The following is a 21,156-nucleotide window of genomic DNA, read 5'->3' on the forward strand; positions in this document are numbered from 1 at the left end:
GTTTTCTTTTGGATTTCCCTTCACCCCAATTTTCTTTTAATGTCCTGAAGGTAAAGTTCATTTTTTTCTGATACAATGTAGGAAAGGGTTATGAAGGTTCTCCAAGTATGGGCAGACTGGTTTCTGTTTTCAGATGCATATGTAAATGGACTTAGAGCTACTTTTCTTCGATCTGGAAATTCCGGTGTGGTCCCTTTTCATTCTTTATGTGGGGATGTGCCAGAAATTGAAAATACAACAAGTTCTGAAGATCCAGTTGAGGGGAGTAAGCTCAACCAAGATGCTGCATTGGCTATGGGGAAGGGAGCTGCAATGAAAGAGTTGTTGAATCTTCCACTTGCTGAGCTGGAAAGACGTTGCAGACACAATGGGCTTTCTCTTGCTGGTGGTCGTGAAATGATGGTTGCACGGTTGCTTTATCTTGAAGAGGCAGAAAAGCAGAGGAGCTATGAACGAGATGATGATCTGAAATATGGACCAAGCTATTCTAACTCGAGTAAATATGCAAGGGAGGAGAATAACTGGAATGCAAATAGTGCTACTCATAGGGAGACCAACCTTGGGATGGAACCTGTTGGCTCATCCGGATGGAATCATTATGGGGATGATGGGATTCATTCACAAGGCAAAGTTTCCTCTGCACCTTTGGCAGGAACTATTCCTATTCCACAGCCTGAATTAAAAGCTTTCTCCAAGAAATCTGATCCTGTTTTACCTGTTTCAAAATGGGCTCGAGAGGATGATGGCAGTGAAGATGAAGATAAGAGGAATGCTCAAGGTCTGGGGTTAGGTTACTCATCTTCTGGAAGTGAAAATGCAGGTGATGGTCCAAGTAAGGATGATGGGACAGAGGTTGCAACTGATCCAATCTTCCCACCTCACCCTGAGAGTGGCATGAATGAAGAACAGAGGTACTTCAGAGTTTAAATACATTTATGTAGCCATCATGTTGTGGCGAAGTAAAATGGTACTTGAGTGCTTATATGTATTATTTTTTGCAGACAAAAGCTAAGGCGTCTAGAGGTTGCTGTGATGGAATATCGTGAGTCTCTTGAAGAGAAGGGAATTAAAAGTTCAGAGGAAATTGAAAGGAAAGTGGCAAATCACCGAAGACGGCTACAGGCTGAATTTGGGTTATCAGATACTAATGAAGATGGTTCAGGGAGCAGTAAGCATTCATCTCGTAAGTACTTTGATGGGTATTATAAAATCTCAGCTCACCTGAACTTTGCATCTGTTCATTTTTGTTATTGTATCATACATTGTGTTATTTATTTCTGTCAACTGTTCTTTGCCATGTTCCTTGATGTTATTGCATATTAGGTTCACATTGTTGTTTTCAGAATGACAATGATTAAAACAAATGTGCTGTAAAAGTAATTATTATTTTTTGCTTGTTAATAATCAAATTTTATTGACCTTTGAAAACACGTCATTTTTTTTTTAATTGTGATAAAATGGTTCACATACTGCAGAGTGCCTAGTTTCTCTGTTTTAAGCTAGATTCTGCTACCTAATCCCTTTCTTACAAATTATAAGCATTCATTAGCAGGTAGTGCCCCAAAATAGCTGTTCCCTGTTTCAGCCTTTATCTGGCCATTGCATTAGCCAAACTATTTGTTGACTTTTTAGTGCTTAAAGATAGTCCCCAGTTCCGGAATTAGTGGAGTAATTAGGGATGAGAATGGGATCATTTGTGGCTTGTTTTCGGGGCCTATTGGGCAGTGTGACTCTGTAGAACTGAACTCTTTGCGCGGCTATTGTTGGGGTGCAAAAAGCTAAGGAAATGGGGATTACAAGATTAATAGTGGGAGATTCTAAAATAGTCATTGGATGGCTGAAAATAAGAGAATGATATCAGGTGGTTCAAGTTGCTGTCAAGATCATATGCAAAACCAGTTAAGATGGGTGAGGAGGTCTGCTAATGGTTTGGCGGACGGCTTAGCTAAAGAAGGGGTGAATAGACATCATTTGTTTTGGGCTCAATGTTAGCTGGGTAATGGGGCTCTCTGCTGTATTGGGTGTTATCTCTTACAACTTCTTGTACTATTCTCTTTTTAAGTTCTAATGAATCTCTTTAAGTTGCTGATGAAAAAAAAGATAGTCCCCAGTTCCCTAACTGGGAATTTTATTTCCCTCATGAAATGACAATATTGACATGAGCTTTGGCTATTGTTCCTTAACAAGCCCAGTACTAACTGGGAGTCCTCTTCCACAACTGTAACCAAGGGACATGCCCACAGTTTGGCAGTCTCTGCCTCTGTAAGACTGTTAGCAGCTTAGATCTTGCAGAGGCCCCAAAACCAATGAGTCATGATAAAATGGACAGAATGCCCTCATGTAATTTTTTATGAATGGAGAGGCACGAGCTGTTACCTCCCCCAACAAAGTATTACATCAAACTAAAACAAAAATAAAAATTACAGTGCAGCCCATAATAATTATTCCCTTGAGACCCCTTGCTTAGCTAACCCATCCGCTAAGGTATTTCTGTTCTTCCCACCCAAAGAGAGGTAATAGTCATGCTCCTTGTGAACCAATTAACTTTCCTCAACAAGTCTCTGTAGCACCATATAGCTGAGCCTGGATTTGTCAACCATCCCACAACAACTCTGGAACCTTCAATTACCAAATTCTGAACTCCTAATTGGTCTGCAATCTGAATACCTTGTACAAATGCTAATATCTCAGCTTTATTAGAGTCTCCTATTCCTGCAGGGCCTGAAAACAAGGCTAAAATGTTACTGTCCTTATCTCTCAGCATCTCTCCTATCTTTGATGGGCCTGGATTTCCTTGGTTGCTTCCATCGAAATTCAGCTTTACCCAACCTTCAGACGGAGGCACCTACACTGCTGATATCCTGTTCTTCATAGTATGACTACTAGCCACAACTATCCAGTTTTTCCAAATATCATCAAAAGAAAAGGTATGAAAGGAGTCCAGAGTTCTCAACCAATGAATGACTGATCAAAATACATTCCTCTACAGCCTGAATGCTTCTTTCATTCTCTTTGAATAACCTTACATTTCTTTCTTCCCAAATTGTCTACAAGGCAGCTGCTCTAATACATCTTCACATGGTTCTACCTTTTTTTTCGTAGGCCACACAGAAAAGGAAGGATCAAATAGTTAGCTTACATCTGTGGTTAGTTAGATTCCATTGGCACCAAAACAAAGCAAAAGTCCAACTCCAAATAGCAACAGAAAAAGATCAAGATAACAGTAAGTGGGAACAGTCCTCACCACTAGCCCTGAAAGGTACACACCAGTTAGGGGACAAACACATGAAACACCTTTTCTTCTACAAGTAGTCCAAGGTATTGATCTTTCTATAAAACACCTCCCAATAGAAAATAATAACTTTAGGTGGAACAGGTGTAGACCATATCTCCTTGGTTGGAAAACCCAATTGTCCAGGGAAGAGCAAAGGGCCTTCAAAAAGGAAGAACATGTGAAGTAACCTTTTGGATGAGGGGACCATAATCTCACGTCCAATCTAAGAGGGTCCAAGAAAAACACTGCCAAGAAGAGACAACAGGTCTGAAACACTAATAAATTCATCATCCCTCAAACCCCTATGAAAACCAAAGTCCTATCTTAAGGAGGAGGCTGAGACAGGTGTTGGAAGAAAAAGAGAGATGGAAACTGATCCTTAAGGGTAGAGCTACCCACCCAAATATCTTCCCAAAATAAAACAGAGTTACCGGAATTGACATCATACCACAAAATTGAGATATTGAGGGAGGATACTCTGGATTGCTTTCCAAGGAGTTGCCAACGTAGCTCGATGCGATATGCCAGCATCCCATCCACTGATTTAAAAGCGCTAGGGCCAATTTGCACCTGAGGCACAAGGTGCAAGGCGAGGTATGTGCCTTTTTGAAGCAAGGCGGTATTACAAAGAAAATGCTAAAAGTAAAAAATGTCAGAAAATTCAAAAAAATGCCAAAATTTAAAAAATGCAAAAAATTAAAAAAGATATTAAACATAATGTTAATAAAAAATTAAACTTAAATTTTAAAATAAATATTTTAAAAAACCTATAATCTAAAATTAAAATACATAAACATAACATGTAAAGTGTATTCAAATGAAAAGTTAAAAATAAAAGCAAACATATAAAGCATTTTCAAGCATATAAAACCTACAATCTCTTTTTTTCCTTAATTGCATTGCTTCAAGTAGCTAATGTGATGTAAAACATATTGCCTTCTAGGGGGTTCTCACAAAAAATAATGATTTTATAACTTTAATTTCCTTTTAAGAAGATATTTTATTGGAATGAATGAATGAACAACGTTAGCAAATAGGGGGTTCTCAGAGGGGGTTGGGTCAGTTCAGTTCTGTCATGAAAACCAAAATCGAACCGAGTTGGTTTATTTTCTCACACAAACCGAAACTGACCAGTGGTTTTAAAAAACCAACCAACTCGGATTGGGTCAGGCCGGTTTGGTTGGTTTGACATTTAATGTGAACACCCCTATTTTCCGCTGTGAACTCAAGTCCAGAAACTAGGCAACTGCAGTTTGGGTGGTTATACATTATGCATATTGACAGACGCATGTATGACTGTTTATATGTAGGTGTATGTAGATTAGTTATCTTGATATTTCATCTGTGACATGGCATGAACATCATACTTCTTTTCATGTGCATTAAGTGCTTGTGAAAAATTGCTAATGGTTTGGCATGTGATATTTGCATGGCATGTGAATACTCAAGAATTCAATTAAATTTTTAAAACTGCAGAAAGGTCATCATTGGAGAGGAGGGACAGAAGAGATGATTTCCGTGACTCAAGAAAGAGACATCGTAGCCAGAGTGGTAGCCGGAGCCCACAGTGTAAGCCATCAATTAGAGACAGAGAAAGGGAAAATGATGTAGAGAGGGATCGGGACAGGCACCGTGATAGATCTCACGAACCAGAAAATGAAAGGGTGAGGGAGCGTGAGAAGAGTGGAAGCAGGGAGAGGGATGATCATGATAGGGATAAAAGCAGAGAAAGAGACAGGGATAGGAGGAGAAGGGGAAAATGAAGGAGACAACCTCGTAGAATAGTTGCTTCTCCGGAATCAACTTGAAACTAAATTTGAGATGTTCTTCCAGTATTAAGAAAAATCCTTGAGTAAATAAGTATCGGGATGAAGCTTTGGTGTATTTTTTGGTTGGGGTGTGGTGGGGCGGTATTGTAGGCATTTTCAAAGATGGCCTGCAAAGGAGAATGAGCACTGGAAGCAGCACACAGCAGCCATATTTTTTTTATTGGAGCTTGGTTTTATCAATTGGAACGCCGAAATTTGATGAGGGAAGGGCAGCTTGAGTGATGCAAGGAAACCTTCGTTGATGATGATAAGATAAAATGTCGATATTTTGATTCCATCTCCAGTGGTTTCTCCATTCAATGAGCTCAAAGTATCCACTCTAAGCACCAGAAACGAGTGATTGTAGAACATCTTGTTTCAACCTTTCTTTTAAGTTTTTGGCAGATTAAAATTGTAGATAAGTCCACTTGGCGCCTCAATTAAGTTGACAATGGTGAACTATCAGAGGATTATGTTATGCATTGTAGAAGCCACATTTTTAGTTAGAATTATGCTAGTATGACCTCTTTTAATCATATGAGGGTGTGATGTCATAGTCAGAACATTGTAGGACTGGTTTTCCCTTAACCTCTCTTAGCTGTAATTGATTCGGATTTTGATCTAGTTGTTGCAGTGAATACTATTCTGTTGGAGCAATTTACTTAATGGGATAATCAAGACTTTCCTATCTGATTCTTACATTATTTTGATGTGCTCCCAGGCAGGGCACCTTTTTTTTTCCTGCACTGATTTTGACCTATTAAACTGATTGTTGTGAGCTGTATTCTTCTTGCTGACTACAAGAGTTTCCTGACTGTCCAAATCTATGCCTTTAGTGGTTGTATTTTTGGCCAAAGGACAAACTTTCTTGTCCCTATTCAAGCATTTCCTTAGTTTAGTATTTAATGTGGGATGATCGCCTTACCGTGGCATGCAACTTTGGGGGCATGGTTTAAATGTTGGATTTTGTGGTTGCCGACCCATTGGCTGTGATTCCTTGTACTGACCCTATGTTCATTATAATTTTTTGTTTTATTTGGTTTTATCTTTTTTGGTTGAATGTAATTTTAGTAAATCTTTCAGGGTTTAGATTTGGGGGATCTGCAACCCCAAAATTGCATGGTATGATACCAAGACTGAAGACTAACAAAGCATATATATGAACTCTCTAATAAGACTAACGGAATCTGGTTGAAAGGGGATGGGAATTCATAAACGAATGGTTGCCAACCTACCTTTTTGATTTTTGAGTTAAAAATACTTCCTTTTATTCTGTTATTTTGCCAAATTATGACAATTTTGACAATGGGCAAAGTTAAAACATCGATAGCGTATTATTTTTTGCTTGGAATGTATACTCTTTTCTATACTTTTGGAACATTAAGAACGCTTTCACATAGGGGTGCAACTTGGGCGGGCCTAGACTGAGCCCGAACTGCCTTGGTCCAAAGTTTTATATGGGTTTAGTTTGGATTATCTTGGCCTGGATTCGGGCCCAAGAAGTTGGGCTTTTTTTTTGGGCTGGGTCTAGGTTTAGCCCTTAGCCCGAACCTGGCATGAGTTTGGCCCAATTATATATATACATATATTTGTATGTATATACATTTGTATAAATATTTACCTACATACATATTTATATAAATGTATATATACATATAATTTTAGAGTGGTTTCATTGATCAGCCTGAGCCTAGCCCAGGCCTGAGCCCAACCTGAATGCATCAAATTACACTGTGGGTTGGGAAGATCAGGCTTGACCTCAGGCTTGGTTTGTGCTCGGGCCTTAAGTCCAAATTTTAGGGTCAGGCTTAGGTTGACCGTAAACCCGGCCCAACCCATCCAACTTGCACCCCTATTTTCACAAGTCTTACAAATATATTAATGATATTAGGTGTGATTTTGAAAATCAGGATACACTTAGTAATAATAGGAGTGTTAATCATGATACATTTAAGATTGGACCAAGAGATAACTCAATGTGACCATTTTCAGTATCTTGGTTCAACAATTCATAACAAGGGAGAGATTGAGGAGCAAGTCACAGAGAGAATTACAGCAGGTTGGGCAAAATGGAGGGGTGCATTTAGACTTTTCTGTGATACGGGAATAATACTTATTAAAAGGAAAATTTCTATAAAATAATTGTAAAGCCTAGCTATGTTGTATGGAGTAGTGTACAGTAAAAAAAATCATGATAAAAAAAGAATGTGGTAGAAATATGAATAGTAAGATGGATGAGTGGAAAAATTAGAAATGTTAGGATTAGGAATGAAGTCATCTATAGAAATTGAGTAACTTCAATAAGTGATAAGATGAGAAAGTGCAAGCTAAGATGGTTTGGTCACATGCATAGAAAACCACAAACATCTCTAATTAGAAGTGATTTTTTACAAGTTGAAGGGGTTAGAAGAGCGGGGGTAAACCAAAAAGACATTGGTAGAAGTAGTAAAAAATGATTTAAGCACTAATAATTTAATAGTGGATAAGGTTTTAAATAGAATGGATTGATGAAACAAGATTCATGTAGCCGACTCCATATAGTTGGGATTGAGGCATGTATGATGAAATATGAATTGGAAAATATATGAATAATGTAAAAATAGAAAATGAAACATGTAATTTTATATTATACTAGCAAATGTGTAGGTTGCACATGATATTTTAGGTGATGATGATACTAATAATATGTTTCCCTTTGTATAAAAATAATTCTTGTTTATCATACTTATTTTTGTTTAATATGATTGATAAGGTCTTGGAAATCAACATTGGGGGCAGCCTCTCAAACATGATGTCTAAATGTTGTCCTAATGAGCCAACCCTCAACACAGGACACAAAAAGAAGAATTTACTCTTCCACCCATAGATGAAAGATGGGAAATTGTCCAATATCTTCTAGGTACGAGCCATGAAGTGTCACCCTTCAGCTGTTGGGTGGGTTCTCAGGCAGAGTAACACTTTGAAAAGTTTATGATTGACACTTACACCTTGTAAGTGGTGTTTGGAGACAGTTGACTTGATGGTGATCTCATATTAGTTCAAAACCTCTTAGATTAGGGGATGGAAATGATGTTTTAATCTGGCTTGGAGCTTCTCCTTCATGGTAGGTCCAAGGTCTGTCTCCGGCCTCAGGGATTCAATCAGTCGAAGAGATGGTATTGTTGACGTATTCTCTCTACATCCATGGGTCATAGGTTGCTCTCCAACTTTAATATAGCTTAGCTTCATTGGGTACGATAACCTTGGCAACCACAGGAATTGTTTCACTCTCTACTTGGGCTAGACTACTAACCTCGTCCGCCTTGACTCATGGTGACCTAGGTTTACACATACAAACCTCTCCACCTTGAAGGAGTGCTAACTTGAGGTCCTAGTCTTGGACTCCAAGACCTCAAGTTAGGAGAAGGAGAAGAGAAACTACCAAGGGCTCACCTCTGAGCTCTGACCATTATGACTTCGAGCGGTGTTCCATCTCATTTAATGCTCGGGTAACACTCGGCCATGTGGTACTAGTCTTTATTGAGGCACACACTCAATGCTATTCGATGTGAGGAGATGTTACAAACCCTTTCAATGCTACATTTACCGTCGACTTACCTATAAATAGGCTAAGAAGCAAGAAGTATCCTCTCTTACGCTCTTTGTTACTCTCACACTAGCACTTTATATTCACCTTGGCACCTTAGCTAACTTGCCCACAAAGTCTTTGCCATTGGGACCATACCCTAGGGCCTCTAATGAATTTATATTTGTGCCCCATAACGTCTCACAACACATCTTCGTCATGTATTGGGAATATCTGTGCACCATAATGTTTCATAGCACATCATCTTTTAATATAAATAATGATGTCATCATCGGAAGATGTTCTCAATACACGGTGGGGATGTGCTGTGGGACGTTGTGGGTGCTCCCTTGTGGGGCACAGATCTAAAGTGGCCTCTAACATCCTTTTGTTCTTGTAGGTGGGTCTCACAACTAGTATTAGCTATAAAATCCCTTTTTTACACTTATTGTGAAATCTGGTAGCAACACTCAATATGAATTTCTAGGGGTACAAGGTACTTTAGAATAAACCAGGGGTATCAATGAGTTAGTTCTACTCGACTGATTCACCCAATCGAACTGATTATAATGGTTCTAGTTCATGCTTGTTTTGAACCAATTCAAGTCTAAACTGATTATTATTTTTTAATAATATAAGAAGGTTTTCTAGTTTTCTTGTAATTTTATTATATTTTGTCTAAAAGGGTAAATTAGATAGATAAGATATAAGATAATTTTGCTTAATAATAGTTGATTTATTAACATTATATATAATTTACTATTTTAGTATCATTGTCATTAAAAGTTTTACTTTTAAAAATCAAAGTTTAAATTGTTATATTCACATACCCACCAGTTAGACAAGAACATGGTTTCATTTCTAGGTCATTTTTAATTTGTTTATTCTATTTTTGTCATTAACAAAATACTTTGCATATATCATATTGTTTTTATTTGACATGACAATATATAATATCAGAAGATGTGCCAAAGTTTTTACAATTTTCATTATTTTTATATTTCTAAAGTTTAAACATTTAATTATGGCATCATGTATCCATTTGTTTGACCCAAATGGTTTTGCAAGGTGCCAACCAACTGATTGGTAAGGTCTCTTTCTGGTCATAGCGGAGACTTGGAATCAAATCTTGCCTGCACCTAGGTTACCCCCACCCTGCATTGTAGCCCTTCAAAAGAAATAAAAAAAAGGTTAAACTACTCAATTGCCATCCAAAAGAAATAATTTTGTTTCAGTTTTAAAAATATAGGTTTTTTACACTATTAAAAGTAGGGATCATTTACTAAATCAGCCCCTATATAGCTAACACCTACCTTATAGTTTATCTATTACTGAAACACCCCCTCTACTTTGCAACCACTTATTGCTAGTTCTCTTAGACAAAAGTGCAAAATGAAACTTTTAACACTAATATCAATTCAACCAAAATAATTAAAAGAAAAGAAATAACTGAAATGTCAATTTGGATTAACATAAGATAAAAAATAAAATAGACAATAATTGGAAAAATAACACAAAAGAATAAGAAATATAAGATAAATTAGTGTAATTCACTAATTCTGCAAGTAAACCTTTCAAAAAGAAGATAAAATATTTAACAACAATTTAAAAATAAATTTGAATAATTTTTCAAAATTACACAAACCCATCTGACATTGGGGATGGGGCGGGGATGGGGTAGAGTGTTTTGACTACAGGGTCGGAGTAGGGATGGGGTGCCTAGCCCCATTGCCATTTTTATATAATTATTAATTATTAGTGAAATTAATAAAGATATTAGTTTTTGTAATTATTTTTATTTATTTTAAGCTAATCAAAATTTTATTTAAAAATAATGAAAATAATAATAGTTGTTAAAATTGCTACAAATGATTAATTAAATTAAATTTATTAGAAAATATTGATTCATACTAAATTAATAATAATTATATTTTGTATATCAACATTAAATGAAAAACATAATTATTAAAATTTTAGATATTAACAATAACTTTGAATACTTTTTAATTAACTAATAGTAAATTTTAATTAATAATTTATCAATTAATTAATAATGAATAAAATTATTCAATCTTTCAAATTTTCTTTGCATACATGGGTCCTAACTAAAATGGAGGGGTGCCAACAGGACCAAAAAGTGTCATTACCGCGTGGACTTAGTGCCTGTTTGGCAAGTCTTTTTCAGAACATCAGTTGTTTGATTTGATGGTTAAAAGACTAGGTGAGCTTTTGCAAATAGATCTTGGAAGACCAAAGACTGTTTGGTTGAAACATTTTTCATAGATCTCCGAAAAGACCATGAGAGCTGGAAAACCGTTTGATAATGTGATGAAAAATATGAGTTATGTATTTATGAATGTCTCATGTATGGGCCAGCAAACCATTCATTTAACACATGTGGAGCCCAGATATAGGTCTAAATATGAATTTCATAGTTGCGGCCCCATGTGCACTCACCATAAATGGGCCCCACGTTAAGTCCACCTATGCATATCCTTCACTATGAAGTACACAAATATCTTTTTAAGGTAGGCCCCATATACATTTCAAAATATATATAATACGTAATATGGACCCTACAAACATTTCAATATATGCATAATTCATAATATAGGCCCCACATGCAATTCCAACTATGTATATCCTTCATAGCTTGGTTATTCACAGAAAAAAAGAACAATCATAAAAGTAGTTTGAATCATTCAAAGTCCAACATACAAAGCTAATTCAAATTTCCAAACCAATAGAGTTTTAGCCTGTAAACAAATGCAAGTTGAAGGGATGCTGTTGTTAATTATCTATTCACATAAAATACGTTCTAATATACTTTGAATTCTTATAATAAAATAGCATTTTATCAAAAAAATAGTTTATTCTTCTTCACTAATAACAATAATAATAATAGGATGGCTATCAATAATATGTTATAGCCTAACCAAATTTGAAACAATCTTGAATTGTCTCCTTTCCTAAACCCAGAGCATCCAAATGCTAAAGTAAACAAGTGAAAATGACAGGATAACTATCAACTTCCTCATCCACTCAAAACCCACCTACCCACACCCAAACCCACACCCACAATCACATAGAAAGTGGCTTATCAATCAAGGAGGCATTAAGTTCTAATTACAGCCCAGGAAATCCACCATCTCTTTGTGCAATGGAAAATCCTCATCACTTTTGACACTATTAAAAGAGAGTGCTGATGCGGAATGGACTTAAGTAGGCAAACATTAGACAATAATGAAAATGCTCAAAATTTTTTGAAAATCAGGGAATCGCAGTGAAAACTTGGGGACAAAACAACAATTTAGGTGAAAATCAAGGAGGATAATAGGGCAACAGTTTTGGTCGGACTGGAAGCTGTAGGTCGGCTTAAGGGGTTCCAGACGAATAAGGGTTTATACTATAACAGCATCAATAAGAGATGAAGAGGGAAAATGGGGTTGTACCTGTCTTGTTAGCAAGTTTTCAAACCCTCAATTCTAGCAAGTTACCCTCGATGGTATACTTACAAAAAGGAGAGAAAGATTAGCCTATGGGAAGAAGAAGAGGAAGAAAAGATTAGACAGATTGACAATGGTGGAACTGAGAGTTAGGGCTTGAAACTACTACAAGTTTTGGTCAAAGGATTTGGATTTTCTCACAAGTGTATACATCGTGCCACACGTTTGAAGAAAACAGAAAATCACAAAAGTTTCATTTCAAATTTCCCAAAAAATTCCAAATTCGGGCTTTTCTTGTCTTTTGCAGACTGCATCTTTTTTCGAATAAATCTATCATTTATCAAACAGAAAAGGCTCAAAATTCGGACTTCTGACCACAGCCGGAAGCTGTGCGTACAGATTTGCCAAATATGGCCTTAGTCAATAAAACATAACAAATACACAAGTCACAATAGTGTTATTTCCATCCACTTTGAAGTCAATGAAACATGACAAATACACAACATACAATAATGTCATTATAACCGTGGGTGGGACCACAAAATGTCATTACCGTGGCCCCCCCAATGCAATTTTCGGTGGAGAGATGGAGCTGAAGTGCGGTCAACACCACAAAACTTGTTTGAATACTATTAATGCTATTATAATTCTGTACGTGCTTCTACGGTTCGAATTTAATTTAATTCGTTCATATTCCAACTCCCTGTCCAATCCAATTCCTGTACTATGAAATGGTATTCTATATTTTTGCATATTAATTACAGTCCAATCATCAGACAATACATGTATTAATTTTCTTGATCACTTTTTTTTTTTTGTTTTTTTCCTTTTTGATTCGTGCTACTGAGTCAAACAAAGTTTTGAGTTGGATCAATTAGGTCATGGGCTCATGGTCTCTTAAGGGTGCCATCAATGAAATAAAGACTGTTCACTTGTCACCACTAGAATTTTAGGCTATGTTTGATTTAAAGAAAAAGAATAGAAAAAGAAAGAGAAATACAGAAAAACATATACAAGATTTAAAAAGATATTCTTTTCTTTCCTTTCCTTTTCTTTCTTTATTTTTTTTTCTTCAAACCAAACATAAACTTAAGGTGTATGACATCTAATTAGCATAGCATCTAATTGGGTCAGGTGAAAGTAGTAATGCATTCGTTGGCCATTGGATCCCGGCTATACAATAGATGTGGGATTAAATTTACAGCTTGATTGGACCACTGAAAATAAGTTCAATAGTGCATTCAAACAAGTAACCTCTTTGGTTGTACACCGTCCAAATACAAGCATGCCAATACACAAAAAAGAGATGGTTTAGCTTGAGAAATGGAGATAAAAGACACCCTTGTGCCTTGTTCACTTGTTTCAGGTTCTCCATTCATAAGGATAGCAACTATACAATTCTCGATGTGTGTACAAAATGATTGTGAGAAACCAGCGAGAGAAGTGTCCAGAAGTAGAAAGTCTCATTCTACTCGATAATAAGCTTTTGATTGATCAGGTTACAGTAATAAGAATTGAAAATGTTTCCTTCGTTTTTTTCATAGAAACAACGTACAACCTTTTGGGTAATAATGTTGTATATAATTTGGGGATCCAATGAAAAGACATTCTGGATTGGACCAATAATCTTAGATAGCAACAACTTCATTTGATTGACGATTATTTTAACAATCACTTTGTATGAAACATTGAGAAGACTAATGGGCCTTGTAGTGCTTCAGCAACAGGTCATTCATTATTTCACTTCTTCTGATTCAACATTTCATCTTTTTGTTTTTGATCACTTCTATCTTTCCCATAAGTCCAACCTGCTCTCTATATCTTGATCATGCCGTTCGGATACGTTTCGGAAAGTTTGGTCGATTCTAACCAGCTCAACAATGGATCAAGAAATCGACGGAGTTTTAATTTAGCACCAATAATTTGCAGAGACCAGGATTTCCAATAACCAATATTTCTCTAGTTTAATGCATGTAGATTTATTAACTACTAAGCGTGTATGTTTTTTTTTCTGTAATACCCCCCTGCAGGCTTTGAAGAGTTGGCTCGACTGAAAAAGCTTGAGGTCTTGGACTTGAGTTTGAATAGATTCAATAACAGCATGCTGCCGTCTTTGGGTGCTCTCACATCCCTTAAGAAACTCTCTTTTAAGTTCAACGACCTGATGGATTCCTTTCTTGCGCAAGGTATGTAGATGTTGGTTTCTATTTTCTTTTTAAAATTTTAAATTTCTCAATGGGATTCCTGCGATCCTCATTGATTTGCAGTGGCCACGTAAGTCCATATATACAGGATTTGAGAGGAAATCAAGACGTAAGGGCTAAGTATATCATTCCAGATATCCTACTTATAGGGGTAGAAATGAATTCAGCCTTTCACAAGCTATTTGAGTTCGGCTCATGAAAATTTTGATTAAGCTTGGCCTAAATCAAGTCTCAAGCCAAGTTTAATTTATAGGCTCATTTTTAATCGAGCAAAGCTCAAGCCTAATATAATTCGGCTTACAAGGCTTACGAGCCTAATCGAACTTAGGCTCAATTATAATATATATATAATTGTGGAGGTTACTTTCTCTCCTTTTTTAGAAGTGAAAGCATTTTTTCCCCTTGATTTTGGATGCATTTTAATGTATACTTGGTACATCTACTCATAATTTGTTACATTAAGCCTTTTAATATTCAAATTCTGGTCCTCTTATTCTTTTAAATTTGTTTTGCTAATTAATTCAGAACTGGTGAATCTGATCAATTTGGAGGTTCTTGATTTGAGTGTGAATCAGCAGCTTAGTGGTTCGAATTTATTGCAAGGTATATGAAAAACTCTTTTTTTGTTGGGTATATAAATGATGATGCATTGATGCATACTCCATTTTCAAAATTAAATTACTTTACATATGCAAGAAAAGAGATTAATCTCCAAAGTAGATCTAATAGAGGCATGACCTAATACTTTTGAGGGTAAAATACAAAAACCTCCCCTGAAGTTTCCGACAATCATAAAAACCTCCCAGGCATCAACAAAAACCTCTTTTAATGATTATTTCAGTAATTTTACATACAAAATTACTGAAATATGTTTTTTTGTTGAGTTAAAGTGGTGTTATTTCAGTAATTTTATATGTAAAATAATTTATAAAATGGTAGAATGGGTATTTGGAAAAAACTGGTGCATCAATCTAACGTTTTCCGTCTGGAACAATGACGGAAGGGAGGTTTTTGTTGAATTTCTCAAAAGTTCAGGGGAGGTATTTGTTAAAATGAAACTATAGGGGAGGTTTTTATGATTATCAGAAACTTCAGGGGAGGTTTTTGTATTTTACCCTACTTTTAAAGGCCACCTATATATATATATATAGATAGAGAGAGAGAGAGAGAGAGAGAGAGAGAGGGTAAATTACTCATCTCCCTTTTGTATCAATTTTCTGATATCTGCATTAACCTCCCTTGTATACTTTGATCTCTTCAAAGTCCACCTTTGACATTTCAAAGAAATTACAGAAACAGATCCCTTCCATTTTCACTAATTTAATGCATGTCATATTTTTAACCACTTTAAATTTTCCAATTGTCCCTTAAATGATAATTTGATAATATTGGAGTATTTATAAACAAAATACCATAAAAAGGAACTTTAAATTTTATTGTTTATTGAAATATGTAAAAGAGACTTTTGTGGTATTTTTGGTGATTAAACACTTACCAATTGATAGACACTCCAATATTGTCATTTAGGCTAAGTTTGGAAGGAGTGCAAATACAAATATGTAAAGTGTAAATCCTTGTATTTTGTATGTATTTGCACTCTACATATTTGTATTGGTACTCCTTCCAAACTGAGCCTTATAGGCAAATGGGCAGATGAGGAAATTTAAAATGTTAAGTCAAACCAAAAAAAGGAATCTGCTTGCTGTATGATTCCTCCAAAATGTCAAGGGTGGAATTTGAAAGCATTTGTCAGAAAACATAAGGGAGATTCAAGTAATTCACCCCTATATATTTATAAAAAGATTGCAACACAATTCTAAGCCAGTTGTAGACATCATATTCAAAAACAAACAATTTAGGCTAAGTTTGGAAAGAGTACAACTACAAACATATACAGCACAAATACATAAAAAATAATACAAAATACAAGGTTTTGACTCTACAAATTTGTTCTACTCCTTGCAAACCGAGCCTTAGTTTTGATTAATTTTATTTATGCCTAAGTGAAAAGTCTATGCTTAATTATAAACCTCATAGGCTTAATTTACAATCTTAGCAAACTTACTTGTAGAATTGAAATTGCTTTATTTGAATTTGGATTTGCTCCAAATTAGTGTGCGAGTACTATGCATATGCATCTTGTGTGTGTTCAATGCCATCTCCAATCCAACCTTTTTGCCTTGATTCATTTGCAGCCCTATCTTAAAAATAATATACACTTAATTCACTACTGCTCTGCAGGGTTTTGTGAACTGAAGAACCTCCAAGAGTTGAATATTGGTTACAACAACTTTGGAGTAACTACTAGTACTGTACCTCCATGTTTCAACAACTTGACATTTCTTAGAAGGATAGATATCTCCAGTAATCAATTTAAAGGAAACATTCCATCTTTCATAACTAGTCTTACATCACTGGAGCACATCCTTCTTAGTGATAATGAATTTTCGGGTTCATTCTCATTCAGCAACTTTGTCAACCATTCCAAGCTACTAGTGATTGACCTTGGAGACAACAGGCTACAAGTAGAAGAAGAACATCCACATGCGACTCCTACCTTTCAGTTGAAGGAGCTGTATTTAAGAAATTGTACTCTTCTCTCCGGTGTTGTTCCAAGATTTCTCTCCAATCAATATGACTTACGAGTGCTTGATCTCTCCTATACCAACTTGAAGGGAACAATCCCCACCTGGATTTTGAAGAACAATACGATGTTGGAACAACTACACCTGAAGAAAAACTGGCTAATTGGCCATTTTCATCTTCTTTCTCGTTATCCCAAGCTAATTGCTGCAGATATCTCCGACAACAGCATTGATGGGCAGCTTCAACAAAATATCGGTGAGGTGCTTCCAAACCTGCTATTTTTAAATTTATCAGCAAACTCTATTGATGGTGGCATTCCTCCCTCAATTGGTGACATGAGAAAGTTGGCGACTCTAGATTTGTCTAATAACAATTTGACCGGAGTAATACCAGAGCACTTGGCCAAAGGTTGCACCATGTTAATGGCTTTGATACTATCAAACAATAGATTGCATGGAGAAATATTTCCACCGTATTTTAATATGACCAAGTTACGGACGGTGAAGTTAAATAATAATTCTTTCGTGGGGAATCTGAGAGATAATGGATTGTCCAACTCTGGTCAACTAAGTATGTTGGACATCAGAAACAACCAGATATCAGGTAGCATTCCCGGCTGGATTTCCAACTTCTCATTTATGGACACTCTTATCATGCGAGATAATCATTTCCAAGGAAAAATCCCAACTGAACTTGGACAATTGGAATTTCTTCAACTTCTAGACCTTTCTGGGAACAAACTCATGGGAGCCTTACCTTCTTCTTTCTTGAGACTACAGTATTTAAAATATGTAAACTTGCAAAGAAATGAATTCACAGGATCTCTGCCAGTTACTCTTCTCAGAAATTCATCTTCGTCTTTGATTGCACTGGAAATGAGTTATAACAACTCCTCTGGTAGTATTCCCAGTATGATCAGCGAGCTTTCTGAGCTGCGTATTCTTCTGTTGAAGGGAAATAACTTGAATGGTCCAATTCCGTATCAATTATGCCAATTGAAGAAGATAATGTTGATGGATCTTTCCCATAACACCTTTTCAGGGACAATACCCCAATGCTTCTGTAACATCAACTTCGGGAGTAAAGATGACACAGAAAATCCATTTCAACAGATAGTACAAGGCTATCGTTTGGAGAAATTAAACATATTCTATGTACAGTACTCCATGCAAGAAGAAGTGGATTTCACAACAAAGAGAAGATCTGGATCTTACAAGGGTGACATTCTTAACTACATGTCTGGGTTGGATCTCTCCTGCAACCAGTTAACAGGTAAAATCCCCAATGAAATAGGAAATCTAGGTGGGATTCGTGCATTGAACTTCTCTCATAACCAGCTTACCGGATCAATCCCGACAACCTTTTCAAAGCTAAGGAACATAGAAAGCTTGGACCTTTCCTACAATAATTTGAGTGGATCAATTCCTTCGGAACTGACGGAGCTAAACTCTTTGGCTGTCTTCTCTGTGGCTCATAACAATTTATCTGGTAAGACACCAGACTTTAAATCACAGTTTGCGACGTTCGACAACAGCAGCTACAAAGGAAACCCTTTGCTTTGTGGACCTCCATTACAGAATAAATGTACCAACAATGGAGAATCATCAGACCCTGTGCCAGAAAAACCTTCAGGTGAAGATGAGGAGAACGACAGTGGCATTGATATCGCTGTTTTCTCAACAAGTTTTGTGGTTTCATACATCATGTGCTTGTTGGGACTCATGACTATTCTATACATGAATCCTTACTGGAGGAGGATGTGGTTTGATTTCATTGAAGTGCGAATTCGTTCTTGCTATCACTTTATTACCATGACTATTCTATACATGAATCCTTACTGGAGGAGGATGTGGTTTGATTTCATTGAAGTGCGAATTCGTTCTTGCTATCACTTTATTACCAATGTTCTGAAGTAGAGGAATATATTAATTAAACTCGGTTTCCTTGTTATATTTCGCTTGTTTTGTTCTCTTAATAAGGCTCACAATGTTGCCATGATCTCCTGTTTACATTGAGCCATTGATAGGTAAACATAACTAAGACCAAATTAAACGAATATCCGAGCATTCATTAGGTTGGTTTCGGTAAACCACTTGGAAATATTAGATAATGATAAATATTCAAATCATTTATTCATGGAGAGTTGTTCTTGGCATATAAATGGTTGGATCTTGATCTTTCACATGAACCTAGATCACTTAAATGGTTGAGATCAAAATTGGAATTTAAAAAACCCATAAACCAGATCAAGTTAATTGTTGGATTTATAGTGTGAGTTATTGGTGGGGCATTCAGCTAACCCGAATTCTTTAACCTGTAACGTTAAGGGAAGAAAAACGTCAATAAGGGAAGTGGGTGTGGGTTATCTCTGTTCCTCAAAAGGCCCCTGCCTTGGTGCGTTCTGTTTGTGGCGTCCAGTGCTTTCTCTAAAGATACTCCAAGGACACAACACAACGGGTCTCTAAACCAAAACATTTGTGAAGTTGTGCGAAAACCGGTAAACGTACAACAATTCAGATAAAGAGTACAGTTTATCGACAGTTTCTTCCTTGAAAGTTCAGTTTTGCTCCAAAAGAAGATGGGTATACCCATGAAATCCTTTCGGTTTTTAATCTTTATTCACAGGTTTATAGGTTTCTGAATAGTTATAAAGTGAGATTAAGAAAGTAAGTACCCATCTAAAGAAGCTGAATAAAATGGTTAAAAGCAAATGTTAAGTATGTAATTCCAGAGTTCAAAGTCATGGGTTGCAGGGAGGAAGAGGGGCGGTGAGTTGCATGAATCAGAGAGGTAAGAAGAAAGCCGAATCCGTTTGTTTAAGATTTGGGCGGGTTAACAAAATTTAAACTATTTTTTGGAGTCCAGGCTGCCGTTAGTTCTGGACTCCGTTTGTTTAAGATTTGGGAGAGCAAAGTGACCTGTTGGAATCCTATTGGGGGGACAGACGATGCAAGCACTCTTTGTTAGGGGTGCAACTTGAGGGGGCCTATCCCGAGCCCGAACCGACTCAAACCGGAATTTTACAAGGGCTAGGTTTGGATTTTTGGTCTCTGGACTGGGTTTCAGGTTGGGTTCAGGCCTAGTCCTTACGTAGCCTGAACCTGGCCCAAGCCCGGCTCAATTATATATATTTATACATATATATGTATATATATATATATGTAAATATTGCATACATATTTACATATATATTCATACATATTTGTATATATAACATTTGCATAGATATTTTGCATACATATTTTAGAGTGGGTTCATTGACTAATTCAAGCCTGGCCCGGGCCCAAGCCCAACTCGAATGCATCAAATTACAAAGTAGGCTGAGCTCGAATTGGAAAAATCGGGTTTGACCTCCGATTCAGGCCTTAAACCCAAATTTTAGAGCTGGGCCTGGATTGACCATAAACCTGGCCCAACCCGCCTGAATTGCACCTCCTACCCTTTCTACGTGCCATATTTCAATATAGTCAAAATCTATGGGATGTACAAATTTTGTTGAGTGAAAATTTAAGCAAGAGGTGCCTTCTGATATGATAAGCTAATCCAAGTCTACCTTAAGCATTATTTTCAGTGTTTTTGAAAATATTGGCGAAATGGAATTAATGGTGGAGAAAAAAAAATTAATATATTGGCGGAAAGGAAGTAAAATCTAATGGAAACATTGGAAAACTTTGTTTTCCTTTTAGTAAGTGGGAATCAGTCGAGGGTCAGAATTTATAAGCTCAAAGTACTGTCAAGGTAAGTTCCAGTTCAGAATTAATTCACAAGTCAACATTGATGCATAGAATGTGGGTTGCGGTCCTTTTAAATGTTCATAGCTCTACAGCATAAATCAGAAATTTGCATCGAGCAATTCTATACTTGGTATTTTTTTTGGATATATAAATTACAAAGTGGGTACTTCACTACTTTTGCTTTTGATTCTTTATTGTTTTTGTTTTTCATAGGACGTGGTTTTAAACCAAAAATCGTGATTCACGATTTCAATGAACAAGAGGAGAGATCCCCGCCACGCATCCAAGGGTCACTGCAAAGATAAAATATTAAGGGATGTATGTCTTTGTATCAAATTAAACTATGCATTTGACAACAAGATATATACTGATGGAAATCTTTCTTAGTCTTTAATTCTTCTCTAGATGAAAGAGAGAGAGAAGAGCAGAGCCAGCCCAAGAAACCAGGTGACGACGGACATGACGAGATATTTCGATAATAAGTGCTTTTCATAATACTAGCGCTTCAGTTTCAAGGGTTGTTTGGGTGCTTCGACAAA

General features: G+C 36.3%; 2 protein-coding genes across 5 annotated transcripts in view; both read left to right on the forward strand.

The window, feature by feature from the left end:
• Positions 1-5,770, forward strand: part of LOC148843463 (protein RRC1-like) — a 33,662-nt gene extending 27,892 nt beyond the window's left edge. For all 4 annotated transcript variants that reach the window (XM_088957800.1, XM_088957797.1, XM_088957798.1 and 1 more), the window contains 3 exons: positions 82-911; positions 1,002-1,183; positions 4,751-5,770. In XM_088957800.1, coding sequence (XP_088813926.1) covers positions 82-911; positions 1,002-1,183; positions 4,751-5,037 — 1,299 coding nt within the window. In that variant the 3' untranslated portion in view covers positions 5,038-5,770. The remainder of the gene's footprint in view (positions 1-81; positions 912-1,001; positions 1,184-4,750) is intronic.
• Positions 5,771-13,510: 7,740 nt separating this feature from the next.
• LOC148843464 (cuscuta receptor 1-like) lies at positions 13,511-18,799 on the forward strand. The gene is made up of 4 exons (XM_088959415.1): positions 13,511-13,658; positions 14,124-14,279; positions 14,823-14,900; positions 16,539-18,799. Exons 1-4 carry the CDS (start codon positions 13,511-13,513, stop codon positions 18,797-18,799), a joined length of 2,643 nt encoding a protein of 880 aa, XP_088815541.1.
• Positions 18,800-21,156: the final 2,357 nt, after the last annotated feature.

This window comes from Nelumbo lutea, chromosome 8 (assembly GCF_056320005.1).
Source record: "Nelumbo lutea isolate HS-2025 chromosome 8, American lotus-T2T, whole genome shotgun sequence".
Lineage (NCBI taxonomy): Eukaryota > Viridiplantae > Streptophyta > Magnoliopsida > Proteales > Nelumbonaceae > Nelumbo > Nelumbo lutea.